The following is a 19762-nucleotide window of genomic DNA, read 5'->3' on the forward strand; positions in this document are numbered from 1 at the left end:
AGCTAGTTCCAGGACAGGCTCCAAAACCACAGAGAAATCCTATCTCGAAAAACCAAAAAAAAAAGATATAGTACAACTGTCATTTAGGCCTACAATTTCATTTTTTTACCCACCAAATTCCACAAAAGCATCTAATTTTAAATATGAAATCTTACCTGGCTTGACAAACGGTCTCCAAGGACCAGGTCTTGCATCATCACCCCGTCTGGGAATCCTATCATCGTCCATATTTCTCCAAGGACCCCGGTCATCATCCGCACCTCTCCTGGGAATCCTATCATCATCAGCATTCCTCCACGGTCCTCGGTCTTCATCTAACCCTCGCCTGGGACCCCGGTCATCATCCATGCCCCTCCTGGGACCCCTGTCATCATCAGCACTACGCCAGGATGACCGCTCATCATCAGCACCTCCTCTTCTCGGTCCCCGGTCCTCATCCATCCCACGTCTAGGTCCTCTGTCCTCATCTGCTGTACGCCAGCTTCCTCTGTCGTCATCCAGTCCTCGTCTGGGAGGTCTGTCATCATCCAGTCCACGTCTGGGAGGTCTGTCGTCATCTGTGTGACGCCAGCTGCCCCTATCATCATCACCAATTCGCCTGGGAGGTCTGTCATCATCTGCATTACGCCAGGAAGGACGGTCATCATCTGTTCCTCTACGAGAAAATCTATCTTCATCGGGACGTCTAGGCCCTCTGTCATCATCCAGGCCACGCCTGGGGATGCGATCATCATCTGGTCTAAGAGAAGATTCTCTCTCTTCATCATCTCCCAAGCGCCTCAGTCGATCCTCATCTCTCCTGTGAGGTCTCTCATCATCCCGAGTTTCTCCACGTCTCCAGTCCCTAAGGAGCAATAAGGTACAAGCTTTAAAAGCAAATTTTTTCAGAAAGCATATGGATCCTTGATTTCACTCATTCTTCTAAATCACTAAGTCTAAATTCATTAATTCTGGTCCTTTAAAAATGTTTTCCAAATAAAAATTATACAAAATCCAGTACCTTAGCAGACAAGATCCTGAAAACAAGTACCTGTGCCTTCCCAAGAGCACCTTGTCAAGTTCTATATCTTTTACAATGAACTTTTGCATAAATAAAGCACTATTCCTACCAATAGTTATTACCATAAAAAATAGTTCAAAAACTAAGCATGTAGTGTTGTGGTAGAGTGCTTGCTATACTAAACTATAACCTTTGATTCTATCTCCCATTATTACAAAGATTAAAGAATATATTAAAAAACAAAAAACTGTTCAACCTTCTTAGAAAAATGTTATAGACAGCTCTTTTTGGGGAGAGGTTTTCTGTGTATCCCAGATGTCCTGGGAACTCACTCTAGAACAGGCTAGTCTGAAACTCAAGAGATTCACCTGTATCTCTGCCACCCAAGTACTGGGACTAAAAGTGTGTGCCACCACAACACGACACATTTCATTCTTATTATTTGAACTCAGTGCTATTGGGGTCTAATGGTATTTCTCAAGATTTATATGGATCAGTCATCAGAGCAATGTTGAAGAAAAAAACAACTATAAAGAAAAGTCGCATTAACCAGGCATAAACTGCAAATCCAACACTTGGGAAGTAGAAATAAGGAGTTTCAAGATTATATTAAAACTACACAGGACCATGACCTTGGTTCAAATAATAGATGGATCTGCATACCATTCTATAATCCCAATCTGATTTTTTAAAATCTACATACCAGGATCCAAAACAAGGCACACTGTTCTCATGGTTCCACTTACTTCTCTGGCGGGCCTCTCCTCCACTCAGAGTCAGCTTCTGGTCCTTTCCTCCATGTGCCTTCTGAATCTCTATCTCCCCACCGAGAGTCCTGCACCCATAAAGCAAAGAGGCATCATAGTAAGAAAAGTTACAACTAGAGTTGTAACAAGCATTTCATGCTTTCATTAAATAACCTCAAGATCCCCAAAAAAAAAGTCTGGTTGAAGGAGGATGCACAACTCTAACTTCATCATCACTTGGACGGTCAACAGGATCAGGAACCTTTTAAAAGCCAGCCTTGGTTGTCTAAGATCCTCTCCTTCCACAAAAATAAAAAACTAGGGACTGGAAAGAGCTCAGTTCCCAGCAATATCAGATGCCTCACAATTTTACCTGTAACTCCAATTCCAGTGAATCCAACAATTCTGTGGGCACCTGCACTCATGTGCAGAGAGTTGTGAGCTGCCATGTGCCTACATGCATATAACTAAAAATAATCATTTAGGAGGCTGAATAGATAGCTAAGCAGTTAAGAGCACTGGCTGCTCTTCCAGGGGTCCTGAGTTCAATTCCCAGCAACCACATGGTGACTCACAACCATCTATAGTGAGATCTGGTGCCCTCTTCTCACATAAAGTCATACATGCAGATAGAGCATTCATATACATAAATCTTTTTAAAAAATCATTTAAAAAATTAGAAAAAATTAATCGATGGACAGTGTTTGGTTTAAAGGATAAAGTTGCTGAAGCACAAGTATACAGCTGAAACTGTGAAAAGGGTTTGTCAAGTATGTTCCCTTCGGCTCTCAGTAATGAGTATAAACCAAAGGAAGCTGAGACAGAAGAGCAGATTTAAGGATCACATACGCTATCATTATGAAAACTAGAAAAGGTCTGAAAGAAAGTCTAGAAGGATATTATAACTGGAGACATAGGAATCAGAAGCGACATAGGGTGTAATTAAAACTGAACTATGAGGGGCTGGCAAGATGACTCAGCAGTTAAGAGCCCTGGCTGCTCTTTCATAGAGTTCAATTCCCAGCACCCACATGGCAGCTCACAACTCTCTGTAACTCCAGTTCCAGGGGATCTGACATCTCATACATGCAAGCAAAACAGTGGTACACATAAAACAAAAATAAATTATTTAAAAAAAAAGTTTAAAAAAGAAACACCGTAGAAGTATCCCCACTGGGTGAATGAAAGAATGAAACATGGGAAACAGAGGCTCCTTAGTTCCCTAAGGTGCATTCCCCAGAGCTCAGTACTTTATAAAGCTTGGCCCCATGTGAAAACCTATGTTCACAGGTAATGCCTGCCGAGCATGACTATCCCCTCCCACCTACAATCTTAGTCCCTGGGTGTCCTCGCCCATCCTTCAGTCTATAAGGAAAAAAAGAAAAACAAAAAACTGAACTATGATTAAGTGGATAAAAAGACCACAAATGAGAACAATTCAAAAGATAAGAGAAACAAGTCAATCTGTGTTCAAGCAATTTTTTATCACCTAGGTCCCCAATTACAATGCACATTCTGAATAAGGTTGAGATGGACCTAATTAACTCTCCCAAGTGATGGAAACACTATGAAACTGAACAGTTTTTTGTATTTAGGTAGTCAAGACAATGTCCAGTAGTTTACCAGGCCACAATATTATACAAGAAAATTCATTGGTGATTCTACATGTAACTAAAACAGAAAAAATAAATATACAAGGGTTGGGAACACAGAACACAACTCTGTTAACAGTGGACTTGACAGATGAAGAGTCTGGATTCCCTCTCCAGCACTAAAGAGAAACCAAGAGAATAACTTCTGTACTCACCTTCCTAGAAAGTGGGTCATCACCAAGTCTCCTCTCTTCCTCTCTGCGCCGTTCTCTTTCTTCAATTTCCAGTTCCCTCTGCCGCTTTTTCCTTTCTACTTCTTCCAGTTTCTTGACTCTCTCTTGATACTCTCTAAGTTCTTCCTCCCGTTTTGCTCTCTCAGCTCGCTCTCTTTCTTCTCTCTCTATAAAATGTTTTTCAGGTTACTCCAATGTGATCCCCACCCATACCATCAGGGCTACTTTTCTGGCATAAAGCAGTCCATGTAGAGTGGAGGTGGAACAGAGCAGAGCTGAAGAGGTGACTCCAACTGCTCTTCCAGAGAACCTGGGTTCAAGTCCCAGCTTCCACATGGCAGCCAGTCGTCTATAACCCCAATATCTGACATCCTCAGACATGCACACAGGCAAAAAAACCAATGCACATAAAAGTAAATAAATAGTTTTTCAAAGGCAAGAATATTAAAACAAGCCAGGTAGTAGTAGTACACAACTTCAGTCCCAGCACTCATGAGGCAGAGACAGGCAGATCTGAGTTTGAGGGCAGCCTGGCCTACACAGTGAGTCCCAGGACAGACAGGGCTACTCAGAGAAATTCTGCCTTGAAAAAATAAACGACAACAGAAAAGAATATTAAAACAAGGCCATCAAGATAGCTCAGCAGATAAAAACATTTACACATAAGTTAACTATATACATTTAATCCCCAGAACCTACATAAAAATTAAAGAAAATCTGAATCTTAAAAAGTTGGCCTCTGACCCCCCCCACCAGCACACCTGCCCCATATATATCATATATACCCATTAATGAACAAAAATTTAAAGAAATCTAAAATAGCTGGCAATCAACAAATAGCAGTTGAGAGTCAAGAAAACAAGTAGTCTGCAATGATTTAGGACATCAGTTGACAAAAATCCAGACATACTTGGAAGAACTGCCCCCATGAGACTGGCCTATGGACATATCTGTGGGGACACTTTCTTGTTTGCTGATTGCTGTGGGCAATACCATCATTCATCCCTGGACTACACAAGAAAGGTAGCTGAGCAAGTCATAGGGAGTGAGCCACGAAGCAGTCAGTTCTCCTCCATGGTCTGAGTCAGTTTGTCTCCAGGTTCCTACCCTGAGTCCACTAGCAGACTCTCTCACTTCCTTAGTGATGGACTATGATATGAAAGCTAAATAAATCATCTCATCCCCCAAGCTGCTTTTGGTCAGTGTTTTAGCATAGCAACAGAAACCAAACTACAACAAATTCTTAATATGTGATACCAGGTATACAATCACATATGTAATAATCATTAATACAGGATAATAAAAATACCAAGAGGGGAAAAAAGTATAAACTTAAGTATGTAGATATAAGTTGATAGAGGAAACAGCAGCTATAAATAATGCACTGGGTTATCTGTATAGTAGAGACCAATTATGCAGATTCCTTTGTTTTCTAAATAAGATCGTAAAATAGGACATCTAACAATTACCATGCCGTTTATCTAAACGGATACCTTTTAGCATCTGTTCTTCTGCTCTCCTCTGTTCTTCTTCTTCCTTTTCTCTGTAGTAAGTTATCTTCCGTTCTTCTTTTCGTTGCCTTTTCCGTTCTTCCAGACGATTATGTCTTTCTTCTGCTAAACGCTCTTCAAACTGTTTCAATTTTTCCTGTGAATTAAACGGATATATTCCCCCCACAAAGGTCAATTTTGTCCAAATTATAAATCAGGAATATACTTTTTTTTTTTTTTTGGATTTTGAGACAGGGTTTCTCCGTAGCTTTTTGGTTCCTGTCCTGGAACTAGCTCTTGTAGACCAGGCTGGCCTCGAACTCACAGAGATCCGCCTGCCTCTGCCTCCCGAGTGCTGGGATTAAAGGCGTGCGCCACCACCACCCTGCTTCAGGAATATACTTTTACGCGTGTAAGCTCACAAGATCTAAAAGCCATAGAAAGTGGCCACCAAAGAAAGACAAAAGCAGAATCTCTTAAAAGGTAAAGAAATTTTATCAGTGTGTGTCTCAAGTTTTAAAATACTGAATTACACATAACTAAAGCTCAAGACTAGACTGAGAGCAGAGTGCTTTGTCTGGCACATATGCAGCCATAGGTTCAACTCCCAGTTTCAGTCCCTACCTCAAAACAAAAGAAAAAAGAAGAAAAAAAGGGGGGGGGGGAAGAACCTAGTCACATTTTATTTATTTATTTATAACAAAGAAAATGACTATCTAAGAACTTAACAAACATCTTTGATTTAGTTCTAGTTCCCTTTCTTTTTTTTTTTTTTTTTTGAGACAGGTTCTTTCTAGTCATGAACTTACTATGTAGACCAAGCTGGCCTCCAACTCAGATAGATCTGCCTGCCTCTGCCTCCGAAGTGGTACAATTAAAAGTGTACACCACCATTCCCAGCCCTGATCTAGTTCATTTCTGAATCAGAGTTTAAAAAAAAAAAAAAAAAAACCCAGAACTTAAAAGCACACATGCATCTGGAGTTAGCCACGGTGTGCCTGAAATTCTGCCTCCTTCAAGAGGTTCAGTGTCAAAACACACAGCATGACAAACAGGCCCCATCCCCAAAACCCCACACTTCTATGAAATGAGAAAAATCAATTTTCATCTTTGAAACATTTCTTGAGATGATTAAAATATCTCCCAACTCTTCCTACTGAAATATTGAATAACTACTTTAACTCAAGACAAATCTTGCCAATGTTAAGGGAGAAAGAATTCTTAAACACAAACACACACACGAACGAAAGAAAAAAAGAAAGAAAGAAAGAAGAAAGAAAGAAAGAAAGAAAGAAAGAAAGAAAGAAAGAAAGAAAAGAAACCCTCAAAGCTCACAAATTAAGGTTCCCTTAAGCACAAGAATCTCACCTCATAAACAGACTGCCGGGCTGCTTTGAGTCGCATCACAAATAGATCTCTGTCTTCCAACATACGTGACATTCGGTTCTTATGTTCCAGAGCTTTTTCTCGTTCTAGCTGCATTGTAGTAATCTAAAGTACACAACAGAAGAGTCATCTCCAAAGCATTTATTTGTTTTCCTAATTTACCCCAAAAGCATTCTAATAGACATTCTTTAAAACTGAGAAACTGCTCCTTCCCCATTGTATCTTGTGGTAACAGTATCCCAATAGACCCCCAAAATAGAAGGCAGGGATAAGAGTCTGAGGACATTAGTGAGAGCTTTGAGCAAAACTAATTATACTGGAAGGTAAGGCAAATTGTCAGATTTTCTTCTCAGCCCAACGAAAATACAGAAGACTCCAGACTGTCCCAAGTGCTACTTGACCTTCAGCATTTTCTACTTCTACTTAGTCTGAACACTTATGTTTGAGGAGAATTATCAAAAAAATTCCAGGGCTGGAGAGATGGCTCAGTGGTTAAGAGCATTGCCTGCTCTTCCAAAGGTCCTGAGTTCAATTCCCAGCAACCACATGGTGGCTCACAACCATCTGTAATGAGGTCTGGTGCCCTCTTCTGGCCTGCAGACATACACACAGACAGAATATTGTATACATAATAAATAAATATTTTTTAAAAAATTCCAATTTATTCGTTATAAAGCAGGAAGAACAACAAAAGGCCTATAAGTCTCCAGGTACTACACTGACTACAGGTGCCACAGGGCCCCACAGCGATGCCCTTCTCTCGTGTACATGCACACAAGGCTGTGACTTACAGTTTAATATTAAATCTTTATTGTGAATATTTCTCCTTCCAAGCTATTAGTAAGCAATTGTTAAAAGCACAATTTCTAGCAAAAGAATTTAAAAACTGTTTCACTGATAGACTTATAACTTAGTTTATATAGTATATAATACCACAATGAAATGGAAGCTTACTCTTTCTTCTTCTTGTTGCTCCCACAGGTCCATATCTTTAACTCTTTGCTCCTCATAAGCACTCTTTATCAAAGGAATTTCTTCTAAACGCTTGGCTCTTTCAAAATAGTCAATCTGAATGGCATGAAAGCAAATGCAGTTTTACAAAGTAACTTTTGTTTTTATGATTTTAGAGACAAGGTTTCACTATGTAGCTCCAATTGTTCTAGAACCAGGCTAGCCTCAAATTCAGAGATCCACCTGCCTCTACCTCCCAGGATTCAAGGCATGTACCACCACCACTACCCAGACAAAATAACTCTACTTAACTCATGTGAAAAGATTAAAAATCCCATTAGGCAGGAAGATCATTTAGAAGACAATTTGGAGAACTTTTATTAAAACTAAAAAAACTTTAAAAAAAAAAACCACCCAAAACAAAACCCTCAAGGAAAAAAAAAATCCACCCTTTCTTTTACCTTCTTTTCTTGATTCTTCAGGCGTTCCTGAAGTTCCTTCTTTTCTTTCTCCAGTTGCTCAACCTGTTTGGCCATGATAAAATCTGGATCCAGTTCTTCAAGGTCCTGATGGCAACACAAAGGCAGAATGGTCACTACAACATTTTAGTTTATATTTATTTCCGACAGAAACATTTTAGCTTATATGTATTTGAGACACGAATTCTCTCTAAAACTCTGGCTGTCCTAGAATTCCAGCCTGCCTGGTCCACCTGCCCCTGCCAACTCCTGGCTACAAATTTTAAAGATTAATTTCAATTATAGGGGAGTGTTGCCTGGAGGTCCCAAGTGTTGATGAGTGACTGATGTGCTACATACTTCAATGTCGATGTCTTTGAATGCTTTGGCACCCAGTTCTGTCTTCTTGATCTGCTCTAACCGTTCCCGAACAGTCTTCTTTTTGATTTGCTCATGTTCCTGAAGAATTCGTTCCTTTTCTCGCTCCTTTGCCTCCTGGCGCAGCCTCTCTTCTTCAGCCTTCCGTACTTTCTGGAGCTCCGCTTCCCTCTGCTCCAGTTCTTCTTTCTCACGCTGGATATTCAGACTCTCAAGACGCTCTTTCCTTTCCTCAATTGTCTGTCGACGAGCCAGAATCCGCTGATGCTCTTTTCGTGAATTCTTAAGGTATGCAGTAACTGCCAACTGATGCTGTTCTTCTTTCTCTTGCTTCAAAAACAAATACATTTTTTAAAGTGATTATAACTATGACCTGGTATTAGACAGCAGTAGTAAAAGTAAGTATAAAATATTAGCTTTCCACAAATATGTGTATTTAGTAAGATAATGTTCTAGTATCCAAATACTATAGCACTACAGTTATTCACTCTCTAACTAGCAATGATACAAGCTAAAACACTATTTGCCAGACTATTATTGTTCTCAACTCCAAATTTATTGTGTCAAGACAGAGCTCAACAACAATCATTTAGCAAGAACACAATCACCTCAACAACTAGGCCAAGGTTTTTGTGTATGTTGTCTGCTATTTTGTATAACATATCCATTATAACCCATTGAAAGGCAGTTCAACAACTTGTCTTGACAAAAGCATCTCAACCACCAGTGAAATCATAAAATCTCTTCCACAGATTTCATCTCAAACCATATTGTGAAAGATATACAAGTACCTCAAAACTTTTTATAGCACATATTCCCCTTAAAACACATACCAGAATGTGAGCAGGCTTGATGACTTCAAGGGCTTTTGCAAGCACTGAGGACATGGCTGTGAGCTGATTTCTTATTTGTTCTGATGGCATACTTTGCAGATGAGGGCCAATTGGGGCATCTTCTCGAGTTGCATAATTCAAGTCTGATCCAAAACTCAGAGTCCGAGAAGTATGATCAATACGAACCTTTGAAAATTAAATTATCAGTAATCAAACCTAAACTTACAACTGCATTTGAGAAGAAAATTATCATCCATAAAGTTAATAGAAAACCAATGAGAATTTACTAATTAGACTTAAACTTTATAGTTTTGATACTATTGTATCAAAAGCAGAGTTTCAAAGACCTTCTAAACGGCCACCAGTGCCTCCTTATAGCACATACCTGCAGGTCGCAGTGCCTGGCTGCATCTACTATGGCCCGTTCCAGTTGGAAAGCATCAACAAAAGGAACCAGAGAAGTCAAACGAGAAAACTCAATGCTCTGATAAATCTGAGCCACCTGCACAAAAAAAAAAAAAAAAAAAAAAAACAAAAAAAAACACAGGGTTAATAATAATAGCTACTACATAGTCACACTTTTTATGTGCAATTTCATGGTAGCTAGAGAAAGCAAAAATTATGACCACTGTCCAGAAAAGGTAAAAACTCAAGTTCATGCAATTCAGCACAGCAGTAGACTATGGGAACTGGAGTTCCCAAGGCTCTGAATCATATGCTGGACTTATTATACATAACCATCTTCTGAATTCCCAGTTTCATAAAGTCAAAAACCATTAAATGGCCACATATTTGTAGATAAAGGCCTACTACTTACCTAATATAAATACTCGTAATATTTATTTTTGTTTGAAGGAGACTGGCAGCATTACTATATACAGTTATTCTGCTAATTAACCTTCAAGTATTTGTATAGCACATAAGAAATAACACTGCTCACATATTCAGAAGAAAGCAGGTCAATGAAATGTGCAACAGTATTCCCTCAACAAATGAAAATAAAGTACAAAGAACTTACACCACCAATAAACTGCAACACTCAACCATAGTTATGACATTGAATTAATATGACAGAAAAATACCAATAGTCAGTGTAAGCAAAAGAATAAAGACCACATGTCCATTACTGGTAAGATGCTGTTAATATAGTCTTCTCAGGAGCTGCTAAAGATTTAATTACATAAACTGTGTGACTAACGTATGCTGCAGGAGTCTCACTCACATGCAAAGGTATATGCATATTAACTGTTTGATGCTCTAACACTTTCTAATGGGGAAACCCTAAAGGAGTTCCAGTGGCAAGAAATAGATGATTTCGTTACTATTATCTGAGTAAGTAGAACTTTCAGACTATGAAAAATAATGTAGGTAAAATTTTAAAGGAATATTAGCAAGGAAAACTCAGGGTAGGTGCAATGATGCACGCCTTTAATCTGAACACTTGGAAGGCAGAAGCAGGCCAATCTCTGTTGATTTCAAGGCCAGCTTGGTCTACGTAATGAGTTCCAAGATAGCCAGAGTAAACATAAACAGCGAGACTCTATGGAGGGTAGGGCAGAAGAGGTCAACTACAACCCAACACCTAAGGAAACTCAGTAGTATTTGGCAAATAGAGAAGGGAAGAACAGTTGTTAAGTCATTGAGTCTGCTTCAAAATTACAAATACAGAAATTGAGCAGGAGTGAAAATTGGGATGGCTTCCACTTAAGTAAATCTAAACTTTTTTTTCCAGTTTTATCTTCAAAAGAATAAAGGAGTTACAGAGGGGAGCTTTCCAGCGCCAGTCAGTCTCGCTATTTGTCAGCTTCAGATTCAGTGACAATCTCAAAATACAAGCTAGAGAGTAACAGATAACAGAGGAAAGACAGGCAATGTCCACCTCTGGCCTTCACACACTTGTGTGCATATATACAAAGCAAGTGTGCAGACAAATATTTGCAATAGTGACACAAAGTCAAGGACAGAAATTTCACTTTCTCCATAAAGCTTTTGCTTGCATTTTACCTGTTGCAGAAGGCGGAGTATGGTATTGTTCTGTAGTTGTGGTACATACTGTTGCAATTCTGGTTCCTTTTCAGGTTGTTCCCTAACCCAATTTAATACCTATAAAATCAATTAAATTGAGAAAAAACATAGTTCATACACAAATAGTTCAGATTCTTTCAACTTCTTATATATATACAAATAGTATATAATATAAAGATACAAAAATCATCAAACACTATCAAAACTTGTTTGAAGGTGACTGACAACAGTGGCAGAAACAGTCATGTTGCTAATTTACCTCCAAAAGTTTGTTTAGCACATCAGAAATATCTTTTCCCTTGATATGAAGAAAAAAAGACAATAAAATGTGCACTTTTCAACACATGGGGGGAGGGCTTCTTTCTTTGACAAAATACAACGCAGTAATGGCAACATTGTGGTAAAGACAAAAACCACCCATGCCAAAGCTTACCTTTGTGACTCTCTCACAGAGTTTTAGTGGGTTGAATTCTACCTCCAGCCAGTTGTAAAGATCTTTTACTTCTGGGACAACATATTGTAGCACATTGAATCTGACCTATAGTAAGAAAGGCAAAACATTTAATCGCTAAAGGAAATTTTCTAGCAGAGATTTTGGACTACAAATAAAAATAGAAAATTAATTGACCCCAGTTCCTTATCAATTTACCAAATCCAATACAATCCAAACCATTACTTAATTACCCCCATATTGTTTCTACCTATAATTAACGACCCAAAAAAACACTTGAAAAGAGAATAAAATATTAGGTAACATACAATATTTACAAAGGCTGGACAGCACAAATCACATAGCCAAAAAGGCAAAGTAACAGAGCTTACTTGGGGGGGGGGGGTGCAAGTTCAAAACAGAGCTTCTCTGTGGAGCTATGGCTGTCTTAGAACTTGCTCTGTAGACCAGAGTTGGCTTCAAACTCAGGGATTGGCCTGCTTCTGTCTCCCATCTACTGGGATCAAAGGAGTGTGCCACCACTGTCCCGCAACAAATTATTCTTATACACAAAGTATCACAATAATTAGTAGGGCGACTCTATTGTGGACAGAGTCAAATTCGGAAAACCCAGCATTTATTAACAGAACAGTGTTGGTCCCTTGTATCATCAGGTTCCACATACACAATCAAATTTAGATAATATTCAAGAAAAAAATTACACCTGTCCTAAATGCTTTCTCCTTATCATCTAAACAACATAACAATTGTACAACGTGGTATAAATTTAAGTATTCTAAGTAATTTGGAGATTATATTCCAATCTTACATGAAGTTATGTATGAATTATATGCAAATACAACCATACCCTTTTTCTGTGTACCAGTAGTTTTGATGTGCACTGGGATCTGAGACGATGATCTGAACCAGTATCATGCAGACACTTTCAGGTGTAACTGAAAATATACTTTATTCATCACATACCCTGATAATAAGGTCTTTAATAAGTCTCCTCAAATGAACAAGATATCCACCCATTTCATCAGTGGGTCCTTGTCCAGACATCAGAAGTCTGACAATGAATCTGAACTCCCAGTATTTAATCATGAATTAAAACTTACCACAAAGTTTTCTCTCCAGAGCTATTAATGCTTATACTTACCATATCATTAATAAGGCCGATTCGTGTGGGTGGGGCCTGAAGACCTAGCAGTGTTGCAAGGCGTCGCTGCTTCTCAACTATAATACCATCCATATCCAAAAGTCGAGCAATGTCAGTTCGCTCAGGAGTAATAGGTATGGAAAGAGTTGCCAAAAGGACTCTAGTAGACATTCTGTGGTAAACAAAGTTTTATTTATTCAGATTATAAATATGCTTCTTTATTATATGGCAGACAGAATATATACTTCCAGCATATTTCAGCATAGTACAGTATTAGAAAACTGAACTTTGAAGAAATGAATCCTTGTAAACTAAATCTCATCAACAAAATGAATGTGGCCCAAAAGCAGTAATGACAAACTTACCAAAATAATTAAAGGTAGCTTTATAAGCTAAGAAAAAGATGACAGGGAAAGAAAACTTAACTTTTTACTTTCTGCACTTTAGAACGCTAAGAACACAGGTGCTCAGGAGTCTCAGTAACACACAGGAGGAAATGGCCTGACGCTGCTAACCTGTATTACAGCATTCCTAAGAACAGTATGAACTCTTTTAAGGAAAACCATTTGACTGATTTTGTATTCTTCTACAAAACTAAGAAAAACAGATACATATTTTAAAAAAGTTTACTAATACAAGGAAAAAAGGTGACATGTGACTTATCTAGTTTGTGAAGGATAATGGGTTCAATTCCTAGCTTGACAAGAGAAAAAAAGAAAATATAAAGCAACTGAAAGAAACAAGCTATGTGATAGGGTTTGTTGTGGATTTTCCTTTTTTCCTAGTTAAGCTAGTCTAGTTTTATCCATGTACCACCACATTCAACCTATACTACGATTCTTTTTAACAATCGACAAGTTGCACACTTCTTTATCTTTGAAATGTGTTCTCATGATTATCTCCCAAATAGTCTCCATTTTATGATTCACATGTTAAGAAACATGATTTTTTAACCCATATCTTTACCACAGTACAAAAGAAATAGAAACTTTTATCTTTCCCCAGGCTAGTGATGTAAGGTGTTAAGTCTTGAAAAAAAGCAGCAGCAGTAATGATACACACAGCTCCTAGTGAGCCTTACCTAATTATACAACTTGTGCTAAGAAGAGAATCTACCAATATATGGATAGAAGGTTCACATGTTAGCATTACTTCTGTGAATATACGATTTTCTCAATTGGGTTTCCAGTGTTTTCTGGGTTCAGGAGAATAATCTCCAAGGAGAACATGTCTCAGACTTGGTAGTCACAATTAAGAGATTGCTCCTGGCCCCTAAGGAGCAGAGTCTAGGGATACCGCTACACATCCTATCAAGTACTTGCAATGCACCACAACAGTCCAAAACGCCCAGAAGCTAAGATACCATGGCTTAGACCACACTGCCACATAAAAGTTTAATTTCAGGGGGCTGGAGAAATGGCTCAGCGGTTAAGAGCACTGCCTGCTCTTCCAAAGGTCCTGAGTTCAATTCCCAGCAACCACATGGTGGCTCACAACCATCTGTAATGAGATCTGGTGCCCTCTTCTGGCCTGCAGGCATACATGCAGACAGAATATTGTATACATAATAAATAAATAAATAAATATTTAAAAAAAAAGTTTAATTTCATTACCACCCAACTACAACATTTTTACCTTTGCATCTCATCTTGTGTAAGATTCTTTCTCATTTCTCTAGACAGATGATAGAGACGATGAAGTGTAGATGCATGAAATAGAGCATTTCCAGATTTCCAAAACACTGTTGAGACTTTGTTATAGTAATTTGCCATCAATTGAGGCTTAGGTGGTTTTTTAGACAAGGAAAATAGCCCATGAATATCTTCCACAGCTTTGAAGGCTTCCTAAAATGTACAAATCAATCACTTCATCACTTCATTTAAAAAGGATCGAATATCAAGCACTTTCTTGAAATTAAAATGTACTATAAATAATAGAAAATAAAATGCCTAACATGGTTTTTATTTGTCTCATAAATCTGAGAAATTTTTACAATTACAAAAATGCTGTCTTTAAATTTTTCTGTTGTTTTTTTTTTTCAAGACAGGGATTCTTTGTGCAGTCTTGGCTGTCCCAGAATATTTTTCCTAATATAATCATGTTTGCTTGCCCTCTACACGTAGTAATTTAAGACAGGTGTCCCTATAAAAAAGGAAAAATACTATGGGCAGGAGCAGAAAATTAAATCACATTTTTACTTTTAACTCTTAGTAAAAGCATTTTAACTAAAAACTGCTGATATTTTAGTTAATCCTTTGTAATTTCAAGGTTTTATGTTAAATAAATATGAAAGTCCTCAAGTTATAAAGCCACAAAATGATGTGACTATAAACTAAGGGGGAAAGGGCCAGGAAGCTTTTCATCACCAATGCCATCTCTAAAATGCAGTATATACCATGCATGGTGCTAAAGTAGCACTTCTCCAAACAGAGAAAAGGATATGTCATTTTAAATTTTCATCATCAACAAATGCTCATAAAGTACATAAAGTTAAAATGTAATATCAGATTAACACAAAATTATGAGGAAACTGCTATTTAATACTGTTTGTAGAAGCTAGAGATGTAATCAGTGGTGTTGCACATGCTTACCATTTCAAAGTTTAACTACTGACACCACGAGGTTGGGAGATTTAGCTCATTAAAGTGCTGGCCTACCAAGACAAGGCCCTGGGTTTGGTACCTAGCACAGAAGGGCATGCGCATATAAACAAGTACTAATCCCTGGCACTAAAACCAAACAGTATTGAGGGGAGGAAACAACAGCAGCAGCAGCAACAGGAACAAAAATACCTGCATCTTTTAATATTTTTCTCCATACTTCTTTCATCAGACTACTCAGCTCAGAATGGTACCAATCAGAGACCACTTATAAAACCACATTTTGAGCAGTGGCCATGATGCAGGGTTTTGTGGCATAGAATGAAGATTTCATAATTTAGTCCAGATTTTGCAAGTTATTAAAAACTGACCTCTGAACTTCCTGTCTAGAACTCTTCCTACTGTCAGACAATCTTAAATTCTCACATTACCCACTGAAATTAACCAGTATTGAGTAAATACTAATACTCAAGGTGGAGAGGGAATGGAACAAAGCTAACAGTTAACTTGCCTGCCACAGTTCCATGCTGATAGCACTGTCCAACTGAACAAGTCTGGTTTCCAAATGCATGGACTGGCTCTCTGGATTATTAAGATTGATTGCTGTGCTTTGGTTATGGTGGCGCTGAATCTGCGATAAGTGCATGCGCAAGTTGTCACAGAGCTTGCGGAACTCAGCCTTCCGAGTGTACTGGAGGCAGAATTTGAAAGCTGTAAGCATAATTGTCAAACAAGAATTAGATATTTTGTCAACTTCAGTATCTGAGTAAGTTTAATACACCACATATTAAAATCAACTTTAGCAAGATTAACTAAGCTCACCATTAGTCTTAACTCCCTCATGAACCTATACCACCACTCTGAATCCTGAGCAAAATAAGACATGGTCATAAATCCTGGCCCAAGATATGGTTCCCAGAAATCTACAAATAGGAAATGAATAGAATTTGAATTTAGGAAAAGTCTCAGAAGCTGGAGAAATGGCTCAACATCTGATTACTCCAGAGGACTCAAGTTAAGACTCCCTAAATCCACATGGCAATTTATGGCCATCTGTAACTCCAGTTCTAGGGAATCCAGTGCCCTCTTCTGGACTCTGTAGGCACCAGGCATGTATGTCTGTATCATAGACAGTCAAAACACACCCATACACAAAAAATAATAAATTAATTCAAAATAAACAAACCCAGAGTCACCTTCAAAAACCTAAGCACAGAAGTTGCTAGGCTGAAATACAATGAACTTACATATCTTATGTATTTAAATTCAACATGCTTTTGTACTAATGACAACTATGTAATGAGGATTTACCTAACCTAATTTCTAATACAGAAACAGAAGAGCATATGAACTACTTTGTTCCATCAAAATGCACATCTATGCAATATCAGAGTACTTTTTGGGGACATCTTTGCTCTTAAAATATTTCGCTGAGTGGGGGTGGCGCAGAAGTCAGGGAGTTGGCAGTAAGATAATCAAGAATGAAGAATAATATGAAAATATACAAAATAAAGCCTATTGCTCAGTGTGCTTAACTTTAAAAAAGCAGGAGGGGGCTTCAAAAGTCAGTAGAACAATTCTTAAACCTGTAACACTTATCTCCTTTTCAGCTATTTATGCAATAAAGATCAATTTCATTTCACCAAGGCTATAACTAGCTGTTTTTAAAAACTACAGAGAACAAAATGTTAATATACAAAAAAATCTATTCTAAAGTCAACTTTTCAAATCAGTTTATTAACATTTCACGTTGTCATTTTACCTTGCTGGGCAATATCATGGTAAAGGCGCTCTACTCTAGAATTGTTTCGAAGAAGGTCCAAACACTGCCTGTATGATTCCCACAGGAACTTGACCCAAGGAGTCAAAAGCAATCTGTCAGTACGATCTTGAGTGTCTTCCCCGCTTACTGCACTTAAGAGAACACTACAAAGAAAGTCCATGGAAAACTATTTTAAGTAATTTTCTATTTTCTTGTGATCTGAAAGCCCAAACCAACAATGACATTCTTCCCACAACCTCATTCATATATACTGTTGAGATGTCCCCGAATTCTCAGTCTGTATTACAACTGTTAAAATTTTATTGCATGTTCTATCCTAAGGTATAAATTTTAAATATTACTTACATGGTTGGTGAAGTATACATTTTAAGCTTCTAAGCAGTTTTCCTGATAACCACCTACCTTCAAGTAGGGGAATGATAGTGGCCCATAAAAAAGAAAAACACTGTGCTGGGTAGTGGTGGCACACACCTTTAATCACAGCACTTAGGAGGCAGAGGCAAGCGAATTTCTGTGAGTTTGAGGCCAGCCTGGTTCACAGAATACATTCCAGGATAGTCAGGTGTCTCTGTTAAAAACAAACAAGCAAACAAATAAACCATTGTGCCAACTATCAAAATACTTACTAAGGCATTAAACCCACATACCTCTCAGGAGTCTGAATATTATCCAGATCTTCTATATCTAACACCATTTGTTGGGACTCTTCTTTAGCAGCTTCTGTTTTTTCCTCTGCTAATTTCAAGTATGCCCTAACAACATCTTCTAAAGATTTAATGTTTACCTACAGGAAGAAGGAAAATGAATTAATTTTTCTCCAATGAACTAAAAGAATGTTTAAAAATCAAACTGAGATAGAAAACTTAATTTGAGGGCTGGAGAGATGGCTCAGAGGTTAAGAGCACTGCCTGCTCTTCCAAAGGTCCTGAGTTCGATTCCCAGCAACCACATGGTGGCTCATAACCATCTGTAACAAGGTCTGGTGCCCTCTTCTGGCCTGCAGGCATACACACAGACAGAATATTGTATACATAAAAATAAATAAATATTTAAAAAAAAAAAGAAAACTTAATTTGAAAAGTAAATTACTCTAGAAGTTATTAAAAGCCTTTAAAAATACAAAAAACTGAGCTCAGTACCTGCTGACAGATGTTCTTATATTGATATAAACCTTCCTTAGCCAAGTGGCTCTTACGAAGATCCACACACAGTTCCAAGTATTTCAACATAATTGGCTCGTGTATCTTTTGCCATGTTCTGTGTTTCTTACTTTTCATAACATCATAAAGAACATCCAGTGCAGGTTGCTTTTTGCCAACCTCAAGAAATTCTGGAAAAGAAAATGAGAATTAATATTAGCTGTACATACTACATAAAAACCTAAATGACAGACTAAGGAAATAGCTCAATAGCCCTTGCTGCCAACCCTGACCCTCCTGAGTTTTATTTTTAGAATCCACATGGTGGCAGGAAAACCCACTCTTGTCCCCTTAACTTGCACAAATAAATGTAAAGGAAAAACTTTTTAAAATCTAAATCTTGTCCCTTTACTGATTCAATGTTCTAACTTACTCCTTTTTTTTACATGTTTGGCTTTGAGTTAACAATCCCATAATCATCCAACATATAATGATGAAAAATTAGTATTATCTCACCATATAGTGTCTATATAGAGTTCAGTGATTTTAAAATTCCAAGTCATAGATGGGGGATACCTCTCCCAATAACTGAAAGTGTAATTATGACCTCATCACATTTCTATGGATGATTTCATTTCTGCTAGGTTTTATGAAGTAGAAAAACAGTAGATTGTTTTTACTATCTAAAGTCAATTGACTACATTTAAATGAGTTTATTCTGAGGAAATCCAGTATTCTCAAAACTGGATACTAAGTATTCCAACATTGTCAGTTGCTATCTCTGATCTGATATAGGTCTGAGCCTTTCCACACAAATTTTGCAATCATCTACAAAATAGCTAGCTAAGCTGTTGACTGGGATTAAACTGAAGTTATAGATATGAGTTTGAAATGTGACAATCCAAATGAGTCGCATACACACACCAAAAAAAGACAAGAAAGGAATTCATGGGTCTGGAGAAGATGGCTCAGCAGTTAAGAGAATGTCCCGTTATTACACAGATCTAAATCCTAACACCCCCATCAGGCAGCACACAACTGCTTGTAACTTTCAGCTCCAGGGGATACACAATGTCTTCATCTTGCTCTTCCAGAATTTTACAGACACACACACACACACACACACACACACACACACACACACAAATAAACCTTTTTTTTTCTTGAGGGGAAGAGTCAACACACAGTGGCCCAGCTCAAAAATAAACCTTAAAAAAGAAAAAGGAGCTGCTGAGCTTAATGACACATGCCTTTAATTCCAACACTTAGCAAACAGATGCAGGTGGATCTGAGTTCCAGAATAGCCACACAGAGAAACCCTACCTCGAAAAACAAAATAAACAACAGAAAGAAAAAAATGTGTGTGTGAGAGAGGCAAATCTATAAGTTGGAGGCTGGCCTGGTCTACTTAGTGAGTTCCAGGGCTACAAGTAAGATCTTACATCCTATACAAAATAACAAAAAAATTAACTTCATTTAGTTATGAGCGATATACCATATTGTTTTAAGATGTTCATTAATGGGAACTGTGGTGAAAACTCTGTACTATCTTTAAA

At 37.9% G+C, this 19762-nt stretch overlaps 1 protein-coding gene and 2 non-coding genes across 3 annotated transcripts in view; all 3 read right to left on the bottom strand.

Moving 5' to 3' along the window:
* Nucleotides 1-19762, bottom strand: part of Eif3a (eukaryotic translation initiation factor 3 subunit A) — a 30888-nt gene that overhangs the window by 6007 nt on the left and 5119 nt on the right. The window contains exons 2-19 of the mRNA XM_005352569.3: nt 18207-18397; nt 17715-17851; nt 17047-17210; nt 15796-15995; nt 14320-14528; nt 12685-12856; nt 11526-11630; nt 11072-11170; nt 9453-9569; nt 9068-9253; nt 8217-8564; nt 7860-7964; nt 7402-7515; nt 6430-6552; nt 5065-5218; nt 3554-3738; nt 1747-1835; nt 156-844 (exon numbers count right to left, since the gene is read on the bottom strand). Coding sequence (XP_005352626.1) covers nt 156-844; nt 1747-1835; nt 3554-3738; nt 5065-5218; nt 6430-6552; nt 7402-7515; nt 7860-7964; nt 8217-8564; nt 9068-9253; nt 9453-9569; nt 11072-11170; nt 11526-11630; nt 12685-12856; nt 14320-14528; nt 15796-15995; nt 17047-17210; nt 17715-17851; nt 18207-18397 — 3387 coding nt within the window. The remainder of the gene's footprint in view (nt 1-155; nt 845-1746; nt 1836-3553; nt 3739-5064; nt 5219-6429; nt 6553-7401; nt 7516-7859; nt 7965-8216; nt 8565-9067; nt 9254-9452; nt 9570-11071; nt 11171-11525; nt 11631-12684; nt 12857-14319; nt 14529-15795; nt 15996-17046; nt 17211-17714; nt 17852-18206; nt 18398-19762) is intronic.
* Nucleotides 9911-10042, bottom strand: LOC113456566. Its single transcript, XR_003377332.1, has one exon. It is a non-coding gene; the product is annotated as a small nucleolar RNA SNORA19 (small nucleolar RNA).
* LOC113456567 lies at nt 11297-11426 on the bottom strand. The gene has a single exon (XR_003377333.1). It is a non-coding gene; the product is annotated as a small nucleolar RNA SNORA19 (small nucleolar RNA).

This window comes from Microtus ochrogaster, chromosome 8 (assembly GCF_000317375.1).
Source record: "Microtus ochrogaster isolate Prairie Vole_2 chromosome 8, MicOch1.0, whole genome shotgun sequence".
NCBI lineage: Eukaryota > Metazoa > Chordata > Mammalia > Rodentia > Cricetidae > Microtus > Microtus ochrogaster.